General features: G+C 36.1%; 2 protein-coding genes across 2 annotated transcripts in view; one reads left to right on the top strand and one right to left on the bottom strand.

Annotated features, from left to right (window-relative positions):
• Nucleotides 1–6687: 6687 nt before the first annotated feature.
• LOC137242794 (piggyBac transposable element-derived protein 4-like) lies at nucleotides 6688–8464 on the bottom strand. Its single transcript, XM_067770045.1, has 2 exons — nucleotides 7278–8464; nucleotides 6688–7208 (listed from the first exon to the last, which is right to left on the bottom strand). The coding sequence occupies exons 1-2, from the start codon at nucleotides 8220–8222 to the stop codon at nucleotides 6726–6728; spliced, it is 1428 nt and encodes a 475-aa protein (XP_067626146.1). The 5' UTR covers nucleotides 8223–8464; the 3' UTR covers nucleotides 6688–6725.
• Nucleotides 8465–16488: 8024 nt separating this feature from the next.
• Nucleotides 16489–20190, top strand: part of LOC137241000 (apolipoprotein D-like) — a 45026-nt gene continuing 41324 nt past the window's right edge. The window contains exon 1 of the mRNA XM_067768110.1: nucleotides 16489–16601. Coding sequence (XP_067624211.1) covers nucleotides 16579–16601 — 23 coding nt within the window. The 5' untranslated portion in view covers nucleotides 16489–16578. The remainder of the gene's footprint in view (nucleotides 16602–20190) is intronic.

The following is a 20190-nucleotide window of genomic DNA, read 5'->3' on the forward strand; positions in this document are numbered from 1 at the left end:
AGTAGCTAATCGAATGCCTAATGAAGTCAAAAGCACAATGCAACTCTGTTGGCAGCGTTCCGCTTCCGTTTCCGCTTCTTAGTTTTTGGTGTGTTCAGTGCTTAAAAATGTCATTTGTCAAAGCAAATGTCATTGTCTGCATGGCGGAACGATACAAGTTGGCCGCATCGAACAGCTGATTATAACCTTTATTATTTGATTTGATACATCAACTACCGGCGCAGTACGATTTTGAAATTTGTCCATCGAATTTACAAGTACATGGAATTTTTTTTGTTTGTAGGTATGTCACCATGCCCCATGCCATGCACCTTGTATCGTTCCGCCATGATTGTCTGTCTCATCCTTCACACTAATCGAGCAGTTACTTCTGTGTGAAAGCAAAAAATTTACGATTTCATTAGCAGGTGAAATGAGATCATTAAGTTTCTGTGTGAAAACAGTATAACACTGGGATCGGAATTATGCAATTCCTGTACTTCGCCTGTATTTGACGCTGAACCTAGTTTCAATATCTTGGCCGCGTTTCTAGTTACCATTCGCGTAGCCTCTGCAGCTGACGTAGACGCAGCTTTGGTATCAGGTAGCCAATTTCGCTTACGTGCTTTCAGCTCCTGTGCGGAAGATTGACGAAATCCATCAAAACAAAGTGAGATATAACGCTATGAAAAGTTTTTTACTGCAGCACCAAAATAGATTTGTGACTTCTAACGATATATTTTAAATGTGTTTTTCCAGTACTACCTAACAGCGCTATGTGGTTTGCTACATAGTTCCAAAATTTCTTGATTTATTAAACTCAATTTTAAACCCTTAGCTAGCCTCACACGTTGGGCGCCAAAAATTTATGGAATGAAATTCTGAGTGCAATGTGATATTTGTGCTCGCTGGCCTCTTAATTGTACCCTAAAAATGTAGGTAAGATAACGTGGCTATAGACCGATGTGACCTAGCGCAACGTGATGTGACAATGTGAGAAATTAGAAGAAAGACTTAACACATTATTGTTTCTTTTTATACTCAGCGTGCTTTGCACACAGAGTATATTAACTTTGATTGGATAACGGTTCGTTGTACAGGCATAAAGGAATCGAGATAGATATAGACTTCCGTATATCAAAATCACCAGTGTCGAAAAAAATTTGATTGATCCATGTTCGTCTGTCTGTCCGTTAATAAGATAACTTGAATAAATATTGAGATATCTTCACCAAATTTGGTACACGAGCTTATCTGGACCCAGAATAGATTGCTATTTAAAATGAGCAAAATCGGATGATAACCACGCCCACTTTTTATATATATAACATTTTGGAAACAACAAAAAACCGAATTATTTAGTAAATAATACACATATAATGTTGAAATTTGACGTGTTGACTGATATTGAGACTCCTGATAAAAATAGCCGTGGAACCGCTCACTTGTTATAAAATCAATTTTACAAATATTATTAATAATAAATCAAGAACTGTTAAACCTATCGTAACAAAGTTCGGCAGAGAGGTTACCTTTACTATAAGGAATACTTTGAAGAAAGATTAACGAAATCGGTTGAGGACCACGCCCATTTTATATAAAAGATCTTTAAAAGGATCTGGATGAATAACATAAGCTATATCTTTGCAAAAAAGAGCTTTATATCAATGGTATTTCATTTCCCAATATATAACAATAAATAGGAAAAACTTCAAATTTAAAAAAATGGGCGGGGGACCGCCTCTTTTATTACTAAGCAATTTTCTATGTTTCGTGAGTCATAACTCTAAGAAAAGATAACGCATCGTATTAAAATTGGGTACAAAGATTTTTCCTATAGCAGGAAATATTTCTAGAAAAGAGGGACAAGATCGCTTAAAGACCACACCCACTTTTATATAAAAGATTTTTAAAAGGGTCGTAGACGAAATTAATTAGCTATATCTTAGCGAAAAAAAGTAAGAAGAAAAGTAATTTATCTGAAATGAAACGTCCAATTTAAGCTGACGCTGAGTATATAATGTTCGGTTATACTGGAACTTAGGCACCTTTACTTGTTTTTATACTCAGTTGAGAAGAGCTCACAGAGTATATTAACTTTGATTGCATAACGGTTGGTTGTACAGGTATAAAGGAATCGAGATAGATATAGACTTCCATATATCAAAATCATCAGTATCGAAAAAAAATTCGATTGAGCCATGTCCGTCCGTCCGTCCGGCTGTCCGTTAACACGATAACTTGAGTAAATTTGGGGTATCTTGATGAAATTTGGTATGTAGGTTCCTGGGCACTCATCTCAGATCGCTATTTAAAATGAACGATATCGGACAATAACCACGCCCACTTTTTCGATATCGAAAATTTCGAAAAATCGAAAAAGTGCGATAATTCATTACCAAATACGCATTAACCGATGAAACTTGGTAGGTGAGTTGAGCTTATGACGCAGAATAGAAACTTAGTAAAATTTTGGACAATGGGCGTGGCACCGCCCACTTTTAAAAGAAGATAATTTAAAAGCTTTGCCAGCTGTAGTTTGGCAGTCGTTGAAGATATCATGATGATATTTGGCAGGAACGTTACTCCTATTACTATATGTATGCTTAATAAAAATTTGCAAAATCGGAGAACGACCACGCCCATTTAAAAAAAATTGTTTTAAGTAAAATTTTAACAAAAAATTTTATATCTTTACAGTATATAAGTAAATTTTGTCAACATCCGACTCCGGTAATGATATGGTGCAACAAAATATAAAAATAAAAGAAAATTTCAAAATGGCCGTGGCTCCGCCCTTTTTCATTTAATTTGTCTAGGATACTTTTAATGCCATAAGTCGAACAAAATTTACCAATCCTTGTGAAATTTCGTAGGGACTTGTATTCTAGGCCGATAACTGTTTTCTGTGAAAAAGGGCGAAATCGGTTGAAGCCACGCCCAGTTTTTATACACACTCGACCGTCTGTCCTTCCGCTCGGCCGTTAACACGATAACTTGAGCAAAAATCGATATATCTTTACTAAACTCAGTTCACGTACTTATCTGAACTCACTTTGTATTGCTCTAAAAAATGGCCGAAATCCGACTATGTCCACGCCCACTTTTAATATAGAAAATTTCGAAAAATTAAAAAGAATGCCATAATTCTATACCAAATACGAAAAGAGGGATGAAACATGGTGATTGGATTGGCTGTTTGACGCAAAATATAAATTTTGAAAAAAACTTTGTAAAATGGGTTTGACACCTACCATATTAATTAGAAGAAAATGAAAAAGTTCTGAAGGGCGAAATCAAAAGCCCTTGGAATCTGTTCGTGGTATTACATATATAAATAAATTAGTGGTACCCGACAGATGATGTTCTGGGTCACCCTGGTCCACATTTTGGTCAATATCTCGAAAATGCCTTCACATATACAACTACCACCACTCCCTTTTAAAATACTCATTAACACCTTTAATTTGATACCCATATCGTACAAACAAATTCTAGAGTCATCCCTGGTCCACCTCTATGGAGATATCTCGAAAAGGCGTCCACCTATAGAACTAAGCCCACGCCCTTTTAAAATACTCGTTAACACCTTTCATTTGATACCCATATCGTACAAACAAATTCTAGAGTCATCCCTGGTCCACCTCTATGGAGATATCTCGAAAAGGCGTCCACCTATAGAACTAAGCCCACGCCCTTTTAAAATACTTGTTAACACCTTTCATTTGATACCCATATAGTACAAACAAATTCCAGAGTCAGCCCTGGTCCACCCCTATGGCGATATCTCGAAAATGCGTCCACCTATAGAACTAAGGCTCACGCCCTTTTAAAATATTCATTAGCACCTTTCATTTGATACCCATATCGTACAAACAAATTCTAGAATCACCCATGGTCTACCTTTATGGCGATATCTCGGAAAGGCGTCCACCTATAGAAATAAGCCCACGCCCTTTTAAAATTCTCGCTAACACCTTTCATTTGATACCCATATCGCACAAACAAATTCTAGAGTCACGCCTGGTCCACCTCTATGGCGATATCTCGAAAAGGCGTCCACCTATAGAACTAAGCCCACGCCCTTTTAAAATACTCGTTAACACCTTTCATTTGATACCCATATAGTACAAACAAATTCTAGAGTCACCCCTGGTCTACCCCTATGGCGATATCTCGAAAAGGCGTCCACCTATAGAACTAAGGCTCACGCCCTTTTAAAATACTAATTAACACCTTTCGTTTGATACCCGTATGGTACAAACAAATTCTAGAGTCACCCCTGGTCCACCTTTGTGGCGATATCTCTAAAAGGCGTCCACCTATAGAACTAAGCCCACGCCCTTTTAAAATACTCGTTAACACTTTTCATTTGATACCCATATCGTACAAACAAATTCTAGAGTCATCCCTGGTCCACCTCTATGGCGATATCTCGAAAAGGCGTCCACCTACAGAACTAAGCCCACGCCCTTTTAAAATACTCGTTAACACCTTTCATTTGATACCCATATCGTACAAACAAATTCTAGAGTCACGCCTGGTTCACCTCTATGGCGATATCTCGAAAAGGCGTCCACCTATAGAACTAAGCCCACGCCCATTTAAAATACTCGTTAACACCTTTCATTTGATACCCATATCGTACAAACAAATTCTAGAGTCATCCCTGGTCCACCTCTATGGCGATATCTCGAAAAGGCGTCCACCTATAGAACTAAGCCCACGCCCTTTTAAAATACTCGTTAACACCTTTCATTTGATACCCATATCGTACAAACAAATTCTAGAGTCACCCCTGGTCCACCCCTATGGCCATATGAAAAGGCATCCACCTATAGAACTAAGGCTCACGCCCTTTTAAAATACTCATTAGCTCCTTTCATTTGATACCCATATCGTACAAACAAATTCTAGAATCACCCATGGTCTACCTTTATGGTGATATCTCGAAAAGGCGTCCACCTATAGAACTAAGCCCACGCCCTTTTAAAATCCTCGCTAACACCTTTTATTTGATACCCATATCGTACAAACAAATTCTAGAGTCACCCCTGGTCCACCTTTATGGCGATATCTCGAAAAGGCGTCCACCTATAGAACTAAGCCCACGCCCTTTTAAAATCCTCGCTAAAACCTTTCATTTGATACCGATATCGTACAAACAAATTCTAGAGTCACCCCTGGTCCACCCTTATGGCGATATCTCGAAAAGGCGTCCACCTATAGAACTAAGCCCACACCCTTTTAAAATTCTCGCTAACACCTTTCATTTGATACCCATATCGTACAAACAAATTCTAGAGTCACCCCTGGTCCACCTTTATGGCAATATCTCGAAAAGGCGTCCACCTATAGAACTAAGGACCACTCCCTTTTAAAATACTCGTTAAAACTTTTCATTTGATACCCATATGGTACAAACAAATTCTAGAGTCAGCCCTGGCCCACCTTTATGGCGATATCCCTAAATGGCGTCCACCCATAGAACTATGGCCTACTCCCTCTTAAAATACTCTTTAATACCTTCTATTTGATACACATGCCATACAACCACATTCCAGGGTTACCCGAAGTACATTTTCCTACATGGTGATTCTCCCTTAAATTGTCTCCATTGCTCTCAACTGAGTATGTAATGTTCGGTTACACCCGAACTTAGCCTTCCTTACTTGATTTTTTTAAACTTTATAAATTCATATTTGGGGCTCATTAAACAATTTCTAATTCTAATCTTAGCTAAACAAACTTTTATAACGAGTAACCCTCGTAATTCCCAACATCACTAAATTTCAAACTATATGAATTGATTCTTACTAAAAAAAATTCTCTCATACATACTTATTGGCTTTGCAAGCGGCTAATAAATACGTTTACACTTTAAACTCTTATATCCCTATTGCTTAGGTTCCCTACTCAGAGATATTTATGAATGGAAAGCAAATGCAATTACAAATAGGCAATGAGATCAAACGTAAAAAAATCCAATGCAACTGTCTTTGCCTATTTGACAAATATTACTCTACGTGGGGTTTTTTTATACACAGTTGAGCAGAGCTCACAGAGTATATTAACTTTGATTGGATATCGGTTGGTTGTACAGGTATAAAGGAATCGAGATAGATATATCAAAATCATCAGTATCGAAAAAAAATTTGATTGAGCCATGTCCGTCCGTCCGTCTCTCCGACCGTCCGTAAACACGATAACTTGAGTAAATTTTGAGGTATCTCGATGAAATTTGGTATGTAGGTTCCTGGGCACTCATCTCAGATCGCTATTTAAAATGAACGATATCCGACTATAACCACGCCCATTTTTTCGATATCGAGAATTTCGAAAAACCGAAAAAGTGCGATAATTCATTACCAAAGACGGATAAAGCGTGAAACTTGGTAGGTGAGTTGAACTTATGACGCAGAATAGAAAATTAGTAAAATTTTGGACAATGGGCGTGGCACCGCCAACTTTTAAAAGAAGGTAATTTAAAAGTTTTGCAAGCTGTAATTTGGCAGTCGTTGAAGATATCATGATGAAATTTGGCAGGAACGTTACTCCTATTACTATATGTATGCTTAATTAAAATTTGCAAACTCGGAGAGCGACCACGCCCACTTTAAAAAAAAAAATTTTTAAGTCGAATTTTAACAAAAAATTTAATATCTTTAAAGTATATAAGTAAATTATGTCAACATTCAACTCCAGTAATGATATGGTGCAACAAAATACAAAAATAAAAGAAATTTTCAAAATCGGCGTCTATTTGTGCGCCGCTTGGTACTATATTCGGACAAGCACATGTCCATGCTATCAACTCCACCTTTGGTTTTGTTGTAGTCCAATATAAGCAATGGCTTCTTCTTAGGACCGGACGTTTCTGTTGTATAATGAGAAGTGGACAATAATACAACTGCCTTGTTTTTCTTGGGCACGTACGAGCACATCGTAACGTGATTATAGAACCCAAACATTGACGATTCAGCTTCACGTCCCTTGGGGTTGGCAAATGCTGCTGGCACGAATGTACGCCTTTTGTTGCAAGTACCCAATATAGATAAATTATTGTCTATCATCAAAGATTTTGCCAAGTTGTAGCTAGTGAAAAAGTTGTCACATACAATATTTCTTCCACTTCCATCAAAAAGGTTGATACTTAAATCTTTGACTATTCTTTCACCAACGTTTCTTTCACGTTCACCAGACGGTGCCATTCCTGTATAGATTTGTCCCTGCATTGAAAAATTAAATTCAATTTAGTTATTTATACTTTCAACAATTTTCAACAATATTGATAGTACCTGCAATGGATAGAACGAAATGGAGTCGCACACCCACCACACTTTTATCCCATATTTGGCAGGTTTTGATGGTATGTATTGCGTGAAGCCAGTTCCACCACGATAAGCATACAATTGTTCATCTACGGTGACGTTGGCTCCTGCCACGTAATATCTACGAAGACAGTTGTTTAGCATCAAAAAAACGTCCGATATTGCTGCTGCTTTGTCAGTTTGTTTGCGTTGCTGGCATGTGTTTCCATTATCAAAACGAATGAAGCGGCTAATTTCCCAAAATCGTCGTAAACTCATTGCAGCACGATATAATGGATGTGATTTAGTATTCCACAAATCTTTCGTATGCACGTAACCAGAATGTGTAACGCCACTTAGCAAAAGTACGCCCAAATATGCATCAAATTCACTTTCTGTTATGGGAATCCATGATCTCGGTTCTCTTGTTGGATGTTTTGCATTGTCATCATCAAAGAATTGCCTTGCCTTTCGATTTGATTCACGAATAATTATGTCGCATATTTCGTCTGACGTTATCAATTTGAACGTTTCTGAAATGGTCAAACCTTGCGTTGCCCGTACTGGTCCAGATTGTGCACTTCTTAGAATGTTGTGCGTACGGAATCTTACAGGTTGTGGTTGTATGTAAGACCAAACATTACCATCTCTGGCAGTAAAATATTCCCCAGTTTCAGTTGGTGCATCTTCAAGTTCTTCATCTGAATCACTGCCGTCCTCTGGGTCATATTCTGGTAACGTGGGCTCTTCTAAGTCTGAGTCATCACCACCAATATCACCTACACATTCATCTAAAGCCTCGTCACCAACTACTGAATCGTGGTCACTTATTTCTTCTTGGCTCTCTTCAAGCGTTTGACGAATATATGCTTGCTGTTCTTCGTACGAAAGTGCGCTTAGTTGTCGTGGAGTAAACCATTTACCATCTGCCATTTCACTTTGATTTTATTTTTTTATTTCCACAAAATAAACAGAAACGTCCTTTCACTTCGAATCATACGTGCATGATAAAATCCGTAATACTGGTAAACCCTATTTTATACTTTTTAGCGCAAGTGATTAACGCAGGTACTATCGATTTTTTCAGAGATGTGTACCTGCCGGGTTATAACGGCATGCCATTTGCCATACAAAACGTATGTACATACCCGGGTGTGTTGCTGTTGACGTGCGTAAAAAAGTTCTGCTGTTGACATAAAGGTTAATGAAAATTTAAAATTTCAAAAATTATGGAAAATTAACTTTAAGCAAGGAAAATGTCTGCCGTCATACGTACATATTTATGGCGATATGGATCGGCTGAATAAAAGATTATAACGAAAGAATTAGTTAGAACATATATAACTTACATGCTTACAAATCCGCATTCAACTGCAGCGTTGAAAGGCCTTCCATTGTTATAGTTGTTATGCGATGTTGCTGTATGAGCTGGATTCTATTGGTTCTACTTATCAGCAAGTGTATTTTTCTTTCGTTACAGAAAAATTATCCTAACTTAACATTTCGTTAAAAAACTTATTTATATATATATATATATGTATATCTTCTTCGATTATCCACAGCTAATTATACGAAAATTTTTTGGAATTTTTCTGTTTTAATATGGATTTTTGCTTTTGCTTTTGAAGAGATTGGTTTTGTTTTTGCAACAACAACGAAAAACAATGTGAATTTTGCGTTAGGTATTAATAATGCAATTAAACATCTATGGATGCTTTTACTTTTTAAAAGTTAATATTTAAACAATCTAATTTGCCTTTAGTTCACTATTTTACATTAATTAATGGATCGATTTATTACTTATTTTTTTAACAATTGTATGTTTCCCGATGTCTGTTTGTTGTTGTTTTAACTCTTTTCGTTTCCAAAATCTCTTTGGCTATGTATGTATACTTCTTTCTAACTTTCTGAACTATATCGCTTTTCACTTCATTTAAATTTTCAAATATTTTCCTAACTTTTTCCAAGTTATTCTTGATCTTAACTTAATTTAATTATGTTTATTTCTTTTGCACTTTCTTTCCTATATCATCACTACACATGTTTGTCTCAATTTTTTGATGGTACAGCTTATTCCGTCCGCTTTCAACTAATTACTGAGTTGGGGTTTGTCTTTGCACGTTTTTGGATGGCAAGGCATGGTTGGGCCAAAGTACAACACAAATGTGCGGTTGTGGATGTACATATGTATATGCCGATTGTGCATATTCTGTTTAGAAATTCTTAGGTCATGCACTTCCTATGTGGTTTTAGGTGGAATATAATCAAAATGCTGTTGCTGCCCCCTTGGATACTTTCTGGTTAATTTTCATTTCTACATACCTGGGAAATTAGTAAGTCGGACGTATAAAGTCCAAAATTGCCGGCAACATAATCTTCTACTTCGCCTGCTATATCGATGACTTTGCGGTTCTCCAAAAAAAGTAACTGTAGTGTGGTCAGCCTTTATATAGCTTCTGGAATTGTCCCTCACTAACATTTTAGAAAATCTGTATTGAAGTTAGTTGTAGTTTCTTGTACATTCCCTGCGATATAAGGCAAAGTTAGATCAACTACTAACAGCAGCGCCATCCATTAGTAGAATTAGAAATTAATTTTATCGCATGCTACAATTTTTTTGTCGCGAAATGTATGCGATAAAAGTGTTTAACATTAATTTTGATGGCGACCATTACAAACCCTGCCCTTTTTTGTAATAACGCTTTTTAGTACAATGGCACTTGTGTGTTTATGTTTATTGTTCTGTTATATCTTTATTTTAAAATAAACAGTAGGGAAAACCCCATATCTGAAGGAAAACTGCATTATTACCCGCTTAATGTCACTGGTGTTAGCCTCTGTATCCTTTTTGCTTCTTTTAAACGAAAATTAGTTCAGAATAGAACCATATATATATGTATTATTGCGCAGCTTTGTATGTAACACTATTGAGCACAAAAAACAAACAACAGCATTTCAAGTGTGCAGCTGGTTATGGAACGTTCGGTTTCACCTGAACTTAGACTTCCTTACTTGTTTTAAATGTTTTTATTAAAGAATTTTTTTTTTTTGTTTTTAAATACACATTTTTATAATTTTAATTCATATTTCCAATATTTCACAATTTTTCAATAAAATTATTGACCAATTGAATTGTAGCTTTGTAGTCAAATCGGATGACAACGTTGTATAACAAAGCTGTTTTTTATTGATTTCACCAAAATTTTCTAAGCGAAAACCAAGTTATAGATTGTTATAACGTTGATTTAGTCATTTGCAAAAGATTTGATGTTGGGAATATATGCGAATTTCTGCAGCTTGAATGTCACTTTCTTTATTTTCTAAGAAATAGTTGTTTGTTTACTTTGAACAGGTGATAAATATCTTAAAAACAGTTTTTTTTTTTTCAAATAAATAGGTGATTAATTTTAAAACCTCATAATTGAAACCTTAATTAATGTGTCTGTATTTGCTTTGTATAAACAAATGGCAAAACTAGAAAAATAATAACTTAAAAATAACAAAATATTGCCCTGTGAACCCATAGCAAAAAATAGTTTTAAGGTCAGTGGCTAAAGTTGAAAGCGTTTCGGAACATTCTTTTATATTTTTGTATCCTTCGACCGATCCCTTTCATGGTTATAACTAAATCTTTTACTATTCGAATGAATTAGGTAATTAAATAAACAAATGTAAGCCCAGCCTTTTTTAGACGTTACACAACTTAACAATAGATACCCATAAGAAAATGCATTATCGCTTTTTTATTGAACTTTCGCTGACAACGCACATTCATTCATTGTGCCTATTCATTTATTTAAGAAATTAATTAAATAAATAAATTAAGGGAAGTGTTATTTTTCAACAAACAAAAATGTTTTCCGTGTTAAATGTGATGAAAATTCCCCGAAAATTTATGAAAAAAAAAAACAATAACAATAAAAATCATATGAAAAACAAATCAAAACCAATATATCTAATGCTTGGTTTTCATTAGGTCAAAATGACTGACATCAAAACTGCCTCAAGCTGACCCTGTGGTCAGTTGAGGTCAAAGGCGTTTCTTCTGACACATTACTAACTCAAAGTCGATAAAGAAGCTCATGGTCAAAATCCACGATAAAATTTCGTGTTCATTTATTTGACAACCTATTTCATTATTTTCCGTTGTTTTTCATGCTGTGTTATTATATGATGAACGAAAATAAAATGCCAACATGTTAGCAAATGAAATTTTAATGGTTAATGGGCAACTGTAGTTTTCATTTATTGGAGAACTTAGTTGTCACTTTGTAGTCAAAATGGAAGGCAAACCACATTTGATGTTGTATAAAAAACCGTTTTTGTTGACTTGGTCAAGCATTACAGTGGTTTCCAAATTCAGTTGCATAGCGGGAAAGCGAACTCACTTAAACTTGACACTGCCTTCATTTCATTGATTTCCATGGCTTAACTTTTAAAAATTTCTCTATATATATGGGATAGTCCAAATCCGTATTTTCTTTTTCATTTTATTAGTTAGCTTGCACCTACTTCAACAGAACATAAGGTTGTTGATTTACGAATCACACAATCATACTTCTTGTCATTACAGCACTGTACAAAAATTTAAAGTTAATTTTCCTCTTAAGTAGCTATTTTATAGAGCTACATGTAAGGTTGTTTAAAAGCAAGTTGCAATCTAATAAGTTAAGTAGTGTAAGAGATTACATCTTTCAAAAAATTCAAGACTTTATTATCTATCTATATCTATAAATCTTATAAAAAAGGCCCTAAGTGTCATTGTACGCCCATCACTTCACACAGAATGCTCCGCTTTAAAACGGGTTTTTGCATTTGAAAGCTTAGCAACGTGAGATAGACATTTTCGATATAGAGTGATGGTATATATTATAGGGGCGTGGAAAATTGCCAAAATGTCAGGATAACGCAACATAAATGGTTAAAAGTCATCATAACTTGAAAAACACTCTTTCGTTAAAAATTTGTTTTGTAATGTTTGTGCACTAAGGAGAATTATTATATCTATAAATATACATATAAAGAAGCATGTATGTTTGCAGGCAACTTGTGGACTCCAAAATCACTCTCCGATCAAATTTTGCAGGGTCGCTTGATGGCAGACCTTTTACTTCCCGGAAAGGGGACCCGGGGACGATCTATTCGAACAAATTCTATTCGCGGTTGGATTTGCCTGGAGTTTGGTATTGATGCTTTGTTGTTGATACTTTGCATGGATTAGTATTTACGAGACTTTTTTCATCGGACCAGGGACCGATTGGGTCAAGGAGAGGGACTGGAACTGGGACTGGGACTCTAACTGGAAATGCGACTGGGAATAAGGGATGCATAAGATAAGAAATGGAAAGAGAAAAGAGTGATGGAGAAAGAGACTGAGAAAGAGATGGAGTTAGACGAAGATAGATCGGAAAAGACGGAGAGGGAGAAAGAGATGCATAGAGAGAGAAATGCAGAGGGAGGAGATTCTTGAGGACAAGAAAGAGTGGGAGGGAGAGTTAGAGATAAAAACTTCTTCAAATTTATGTATATAGAAAATTTATGTAGTTAGGGCAGAACAATGTCTGCCGCGTCTGCTTATATTTATAGTTAAAAGAGATGTAAATTGATTTTTTCACCTCTTAGAACTTTTTATGTGCCGCTTGCTTGGCTCATTTTCAATATATGCAAAAAAGTGTACGACTGAGATAAATTAAACAATACGTGTCTCTTAAAGGCAAATAATTTATTTTTGAAGCTTATAATTGCGTTTTCAAAGCACTTTAAGGAAACCAAAGTAGTATTGTGTGTTATTGAATCATAGCAATTAAGGAAGGTTAAGTTCGGGTGTAACCGAACATTACATACTCAGTTGAGAGCTATGGTGACAACATAAGGGAAAATAACCATGTAGGAAAATGAACCGAGGGAAACCCTGGAATGTGTTTTTATGACATGTGTATCAAATGAAAGGTATTAAAGAGTATTTTATGAGGGAGTGGGCCATAGTTCTATAGGTGGACGCCATTTTGGGATATCGCCATAAAGGTGGTTCAGGGTTGACTCAAGAATTTGTTTGTACGATATGGGTATCAAATTAAATGTATTAATGGTGGTTTTAAAAGAGAGTGGTGGTAGTTGTATAGGTGGACGCCTTTTCGAGGTATCGTCATAAAGGTGGATCGCGGGTGACTCTAGAATTTGTTTGTACGATATGGGTATCAAATTAAAGGTGTTAATGCGTGTTTTAAAAGAGAGTGGGCTTTAGTTCTATAGGTGGACGCCTTTTCGAGATATCTTCATAAAGGTGGACCAGGGGTGACTCTAGAATGTGTTTATACGATATGGGTATCAAATTAATGGTATTAATGGGGGTTTTAAAAGGGAGTGGTGGTGGTTGTATAGGTGGCCGCCTTTTCGAGATATTGGCATAAATGTGGACCAGGGGTGACCGTAGAATTTGTTTGTACGATATGGGTATCAATGAAAGGGGTTAATGAGCATTTTAAAAGGGAGTTGGCCTTAGTTCTATAGGTGGACGCCTTTTCGAGATATCGCCATAAAGGTGGACCAGGGGTGACTCTAGGATGTGTTTGTACGCTATGGGTATCAAATTAATGGTATTAATGGGGGTTTTAAAAGGGAGTGGTGGTGGTTGTATAGGTGGCCGCCTTTTCGAGATATCGGCATAAATGTGGACCAGGGGTGACCGTAGAAATTGTTTGTACGATATGGGTATCAATTAAAGGGGTTAATGAGCATTTTAAAAGGGAGTTGGCCTTAGTTCTATAGGTGGACGCCTTTTCGAGATATCGGCATAAAGGTGTACCAGGGGTGACTCTAGAATGCGTTTGTGGGCATTAATTCTATAGGTGGACGCCTTTTCAAGATATCGCCATTAAGGTGGACCAGGGGTGACTCTAGAATGCGTTTGTACGAAAGGTGTTAATGAGTATTTCAAAAGGGCGTGGGGCTGAGTTCTATAGGTAGAAGCCTTTTCGAGATATCGACCAAAATGTGGACCAGGGTGACCCAGAACATCATCTGTTGTATACCGCTAATTTATTTATATATATAATACCACGAACAGTATTCCTGCCCAGATTTCAGGGGTTGTTTATTTCGCTTGCAGAACTTTTTCATTTTCTTCTACTTAATATGGTAGGTGTCACACCCATTTTACAAAGTTTTTTCTAAAGTTATATTTTGCGTCAATAAACCAATCCAATTACCATGTTTCATCCCTTTTTTCGTATTTGGTATAGAATTATGGTATTTTTTTCATTTTTCGTAATTTTCGATATTGAAAAAGTGGGCGTGGTCATAGTCGGATTTTGGCCGTTTTGTATACCAATACAAAGTGAGTTTTGATAAGTACGTGAACTGAGTTGAGTAAAGATATATCGATTTTTGCTCAAGTTATCGTGTTAACGGCCGAGCGGAAGGACAGAAGGCCGACTGTGTATAAAAACTGGGCGTGGCTGCAACCGATTTCGCCCTTTTTCACAGAAATAAGTTATCGTCCCAGAATCTAAGCCCTTACCAAATTTCACAATGATTGGTAAATGTTTGTTCCACTTATGGCATTAAAAGTATACTAAACAAATTAAACGAAAAAGGGCGGAGCCACGCCCATTTTCAAATTTTCTTTTATTTTTGCATTTTGTTGCACCATATCATTACTGGAGTTGAATGTTGACATAATTTACTTATATACTGTAAAAATATTAAATTTTTTGTTACAATTTTACTTTAAAAAAATTTTTTTTTAAAGTGGGGGGTGGTCGTTCTCCGATTTCGCTAATTTTTATTAGGCATACATATAGTGGTAGGAGTAACGTTCCTGCTAAATTTCATCATGATATCTTCAACGACTGCCAAATTACAGCTTGCAAAAATTTTAAATTACCTTCTTTTAAAAGTGGGCGGTGCCACGCCCATTGTCCAAAATTTTACTAGTTTTCTATTCTGTATCATATGTTCAACTCACCTACCAAGTTTCATCGATTTATCTAAATTTGGTAATGAATTATCGCACTTTTTCGGTTTTTCGAAATTTTCGATATCGAAAAAGTGGGCGTGGTTATAGTCCGATTTTGTTCATTTTAAATAGCGATCTGAGATGAGTGCTCAGGAACCTACATACCAAATTTCACCAAGATATCTCAAAATTTACTCAAGTTATCGTGTTAACGGGCGGACGGACGGACATGGTTCAATCAATTTTTTTTTCGATCCTGATGATTTTGATATATGGAAGTCTATATCTATATCGATTCCTTTATACCTGTACAACCAACCGTTATCCAATCAAAGTTAATATACTCTGTGAGCTCTGCTCAACTGAGTATAAAAATCAATAAGTTTTAGAACAAAAACGAATACCCAGCAGAAAAAACGAACAAATGCTGAACGGAAATAAATCGGATGAAGAGCGCGACATTTAGTATTCACACTTGTACGAATAGCACTTAGGTTCGAGCTAGGTATATACATATATTTAAATAAATTAATCAAGGGCTGCGACTATTTCACCACCTGCGATTGAATTAGTTAACGACGCGTTCAAAGGGAAAGTTCAGTGTAGCCTTTTTAAAGCATTCCTAAATGGTTCAGTCTTAGGTGGTTCTGAAATAGTCGCAAACTTTTATTTATTAATTTAAATCCATATTCTTAAGGCTTCAGCGTTGTTAATACAAGTGTGGCTACCCACTATCCCGATATGCATCCGATTAGCACCAGTTCGGAAATAGTCATTGAGGGCCGCTTTACCATATCCAGTTAAATTAGATTTAGATCTGGAGGATAGCTACGATAAGTAGCTTCATTTGACACTTATGTTTTCAACCAAGCAAGGGTTAAATCGATAAATTTGACAATTTTTTAGAACAATGCGTCTTTTGTGAATACACGAAAATTGGCCAAACAGCTTACTTTTTTTTTACACTGTGCACATAACAGAGACGAGGGTATGTGGAAAGTGGAAATTTTTATATGTATCTTAGAAAAAAGTGGAGGACCTAAACCTATTGTGTAACTGTCGCTTTGCGTGACTGTCTCGTTTTTTCTATAGGGTATGTACAATGTTACCCGAACTTAGGCTACATACTGTTCTTGATTTTGTATTTGGAATGGTATAATGTGCTTTGTGTGTGTGTGGAGTTTTCGCTGAAAAAATCGGCTGAGAGTCAAGTATAAAAGGTGTGAAAAATTTTAATATCACATTGTCATTTTTAGTGTCGAAGACGTAAGTGATATTTTTTGATCTTTGTGGTTTGTGATTTGTGTTTTCTTCAACATAATACTATAGAAAATGCTGAAACATCAGTTTGATATGTAAGTACCCAAATTATATTATCCTTTCAGAAAAAAAAATATTGTAAATTAAAAGATATCTTAAGAGTCAAATCGACATATTAGTAAACGACATACTGCTATAGGTCTTTAAATTTTGAGCAACGTCTGCCGCGTATGCTTATATTTATAGATAAAAGAGATGAAATTTGAATTTTTCACTTTTAGAACTTTTTTTGTTCTGCTTGCTTGACTCATTTTCCATACATGTAAAAAAGTGTACGAATGAGATAAATTAAACAATACGTGTCTCTTAAAGGTAAATAATTTATTTTTGAAACTTATAATTGCCTTTTTAAAGCACTTTAAGGAAACCAAAGTAGTGTTGTGTGTTCTTGAACTATAAAAATCAATAAGTTGTAGAACAAAAATGAATAGCCAGCAGAAAAAATTAACGGTGCTGAACGGATGCTAATCGGATGAAGAGCGTGACATTTAGTATTCACACTTGTACGAATAGCACTTAGGTACGAGCTAGGTATAAATATTTAAATAAATTAATCAAAGGATGCGACTATTTCAAACCACCTGCGATTGAACTAGTTAACGACGCGTTCAAAGGGAAAGTTCAGTGTAGCCTTTTTAAAGCTTTTATTTATTAATTTAAATCCATATTGTTAAGGCTTCAGCGTTGTTGATACAAGTGTGGCTACCCACTCTCCCGATATGCATCCGATTATCACCACTTTTGAGGTAGTCATTAAGGGCCGTTTTACTATCTCCGGTTATGCTAGATTTTATCCGCAGGATAGCTACCTATCAGATAGATTCATTTCACACTTATATTTTCACAAGGGTGACAAACCAAAGGTTAAATCGATAAAGTGTAAAATTTTTTAGAATAAACCGTCTTTTGTGAATACACGAAATTTGGCCAAAGAGCTTACTTTTTTTACTCTGTGTTAGGAAGTGCACGTAACAGAGACGCGTGTATGTAGAAAATGGAAATTTGTATATGTATCCTAGAAATAAGAGGCGGACCTAAACCTATTGCGAAACGGTCGCTTTGCGTGACTGTCTCTCATTTTTTCTGAACGGTATGTACAATATTACCCGAACTTAGGCTACTTACTCTTTCTGTTTTTATACTCAGTTGAGCAGAGCACACAGAGTATATTAACTTTGATTGGATAACGGTTGGTTGTACAGGTATAATAAAGGAATCGAGATAGATATAGACTTCCATATATCAAAATCATCAGTATCGAAAAAAAATTTGATTGAGCCATGTCCGTCCGTCCGTCCGAGCGTCCGTTAACACGATAACTTGAGTAAATTTTGAGGTATCTTGACGAAATTTGGTATATAGGTTCCTTGGCACTCATCTCAGATCGCCATTTAAAATGAACGATATCGGACCATAACCACACCCACTTTTTCGATATCGAAAATTTCGAAAAATCGAAAAAGTGCGATAATTCATTACCAAAGACGGATAAAGCGACGAAACTTGGTAGGTGGGTTGAACTTATGACGCAGAATAGAAAATTGGTAAAATTTTGGACAATGGGCGTGGCACCGCCCACTTTTAAAAGAAGGTAATTTAAAAGTTTTGCAAGCTGTAATTTGGCAGTCGTTGAAGATATCATGATGAAATTTGGCAGGAACGTTACCTGTATTACTATATGTATGCTTATTAAAAATTAGCAAAATCGGAGAACGACCACGCCCACTTTAAAAAAAAAAATTTTTTTAAGTGAAATTTTTACAAAAAATTTAATATCTTTACAGTATATAAGTAAATTATGTCAAACATTCAACTGCAGTAATGATATGGTGCAACAAAATACAAAAACAAAAGAAAATTTCAAAATGGGCGTGGCTCCGCCCATTTTCATTTGATTAGTCTAGGATACATTTAATGCCATAATTCGAAAAATATTTACAAATCCTTGTGAAATTTGGTAGGCGCTTAGATTCTAGGACGATAAATATTTTCTGTTAAAAAGGGCGAAATCGGTTAAAGCCACGCCTAGTTTTTATACACAGTAGATCGTCTGTCCTTCCGCTCGGCCGTTAACACGATAACTTGAGCAAAAATCGATATATCTTTACTAAACTCAGTTCACATAATTATCTGAACACACTTTGTATTGGTATAAAAAATGGCCGAAATCCGACCATGACCACGCCCACTTTTTCGATTTCGAAAATCACGAAAAATGAAAAATGCCATAATTCTATACCAAATACAAAAAAAGGGATGAAACATGGTAATTACATTGGTTTATTGACGCAAAATATAACTTTAGAAAAAAACTTTGTAAAATGGGTGTAACACAGATGATGTTCTGGGTCACCCTGGTCCACATTTTGGTCGAAATCTCCAAAACGCCTTCACATATACAACTACCACAACTCCATTTTAAAATTCTTATTAATATCTTTAATTTAACACCCATATTGTACAAACACATTATAGAGTCACCCCTGGTCCATCTTTATGGCGATATATCGAAAAGGCGTCCACCTATAGAACTAAGGCCCACTCCCTTTTAAAATACTCATTAACACCTTTCATTTGATACCCATATCGTAAACAAATTCTAAAGTCACCCCTGGTCCACCTTTATGGCGATATCTCGAAAAGGCGTCCACCTATAGAACTAAGGCCCACTCCCTTTTAAAATACTCATTAACACCTTTCATTTGATACCCATATCGTACAAACAAATTCTAGAGTCACCCCTGGTCCACCTTTATATCGATATTTCGAAAAGGCGTCCACCCATAGAACTAAGGCCCACTCCCTTTTAAAATACTCATTAACACCTTTCGTTTGATACCCATATTGTATAAACGCATTCTAGAGTCATCCCTGGTCCACCTTAATGGCGATATCTCGAAAAGGCGTCCACCTATAAAACTAAGGCCAACTGCCTTATAAAATACTCATTAACACCTTACATTTGATACCCATATCGTACAAACAAATTCTAGTGTCACCCCTGGTCCACCTTTATAGCGATATCTCGAAAAGGCGTCCACCCATAGAACTAAGGTCCACTCCCATTTAAAATACTCATTAGCACCTTTCATTTGATACCCATATCGTACAAACAAATTCTAGAGTCACCCCTGGTCCACCTTTATGGCAATATCTCGAAAAGGCGTCCACCCATAGAACTAAGGCCCACTCCCTTTTAAAACACTCATTAACACCTTTCGTTTGACACCCATATTGTACAAACGCATTCTAGAGTCACCCCTGGTCCACCTTTATAACGATATCCCGAAAATGCGTCCACCTATAGACCTAAGGTCCACACCCTTTTAAAATACTCATTAACACCTTTCATTTGATACCCATATCGTACAAACAAATTCTAGAGTCACCCCTGGTCCACCTTTATGGCGATATCTCGAAAAGGCGTCCACCTATAGAACTGAGGCCAACGCCCTTTAAAAAACTCATTAACACCTTTCTTTTGATACCCATATCGTACAAACAAATTCTAGAGTCACCCCTGGTCCACCTTTATGGCTATATCTCGAAAAGGCGTCCACCTATAGAACTAAGGCCCACGCCCTTTTAATATATTCATTAACACCTTTCATTTGATACCCATAT

The sequence above is a fragment of the Eurosta solidaginis genome, chromosome 2, assembly GCF_040869045.1.
Source record: "Eurosta solidaginis isolate ZX-2024a chromosome 2, ASM4086904v1, whole genome shotgun sequence".
Taxonomy (NCBI): domain Eukaryota; kingdom Metazoa; phylum Arthropoda; class Insecta; order Diptera; family Tephritidae; genus Eurosta; species Eurosta solidaginis.

What these genes read in the sequence shown, in the direction of transcription:
- LOC137242794 (XM_067770045.1), bottom strand. Translation starts at nt 8,222, where the DNA reads ATGGCAGATGGTAAATGGTTTACTCCACGACAACTAAGCGCACTTTCG. An exon ending in TTTCGTTCTATCCATTGCAG is followed by an intron (nt 7,209 to 7,277) that starts GTACTATCAATA and finishes TTTTCAATGCAG; the next exon opens with GGACAAATCTATACAGGAAT.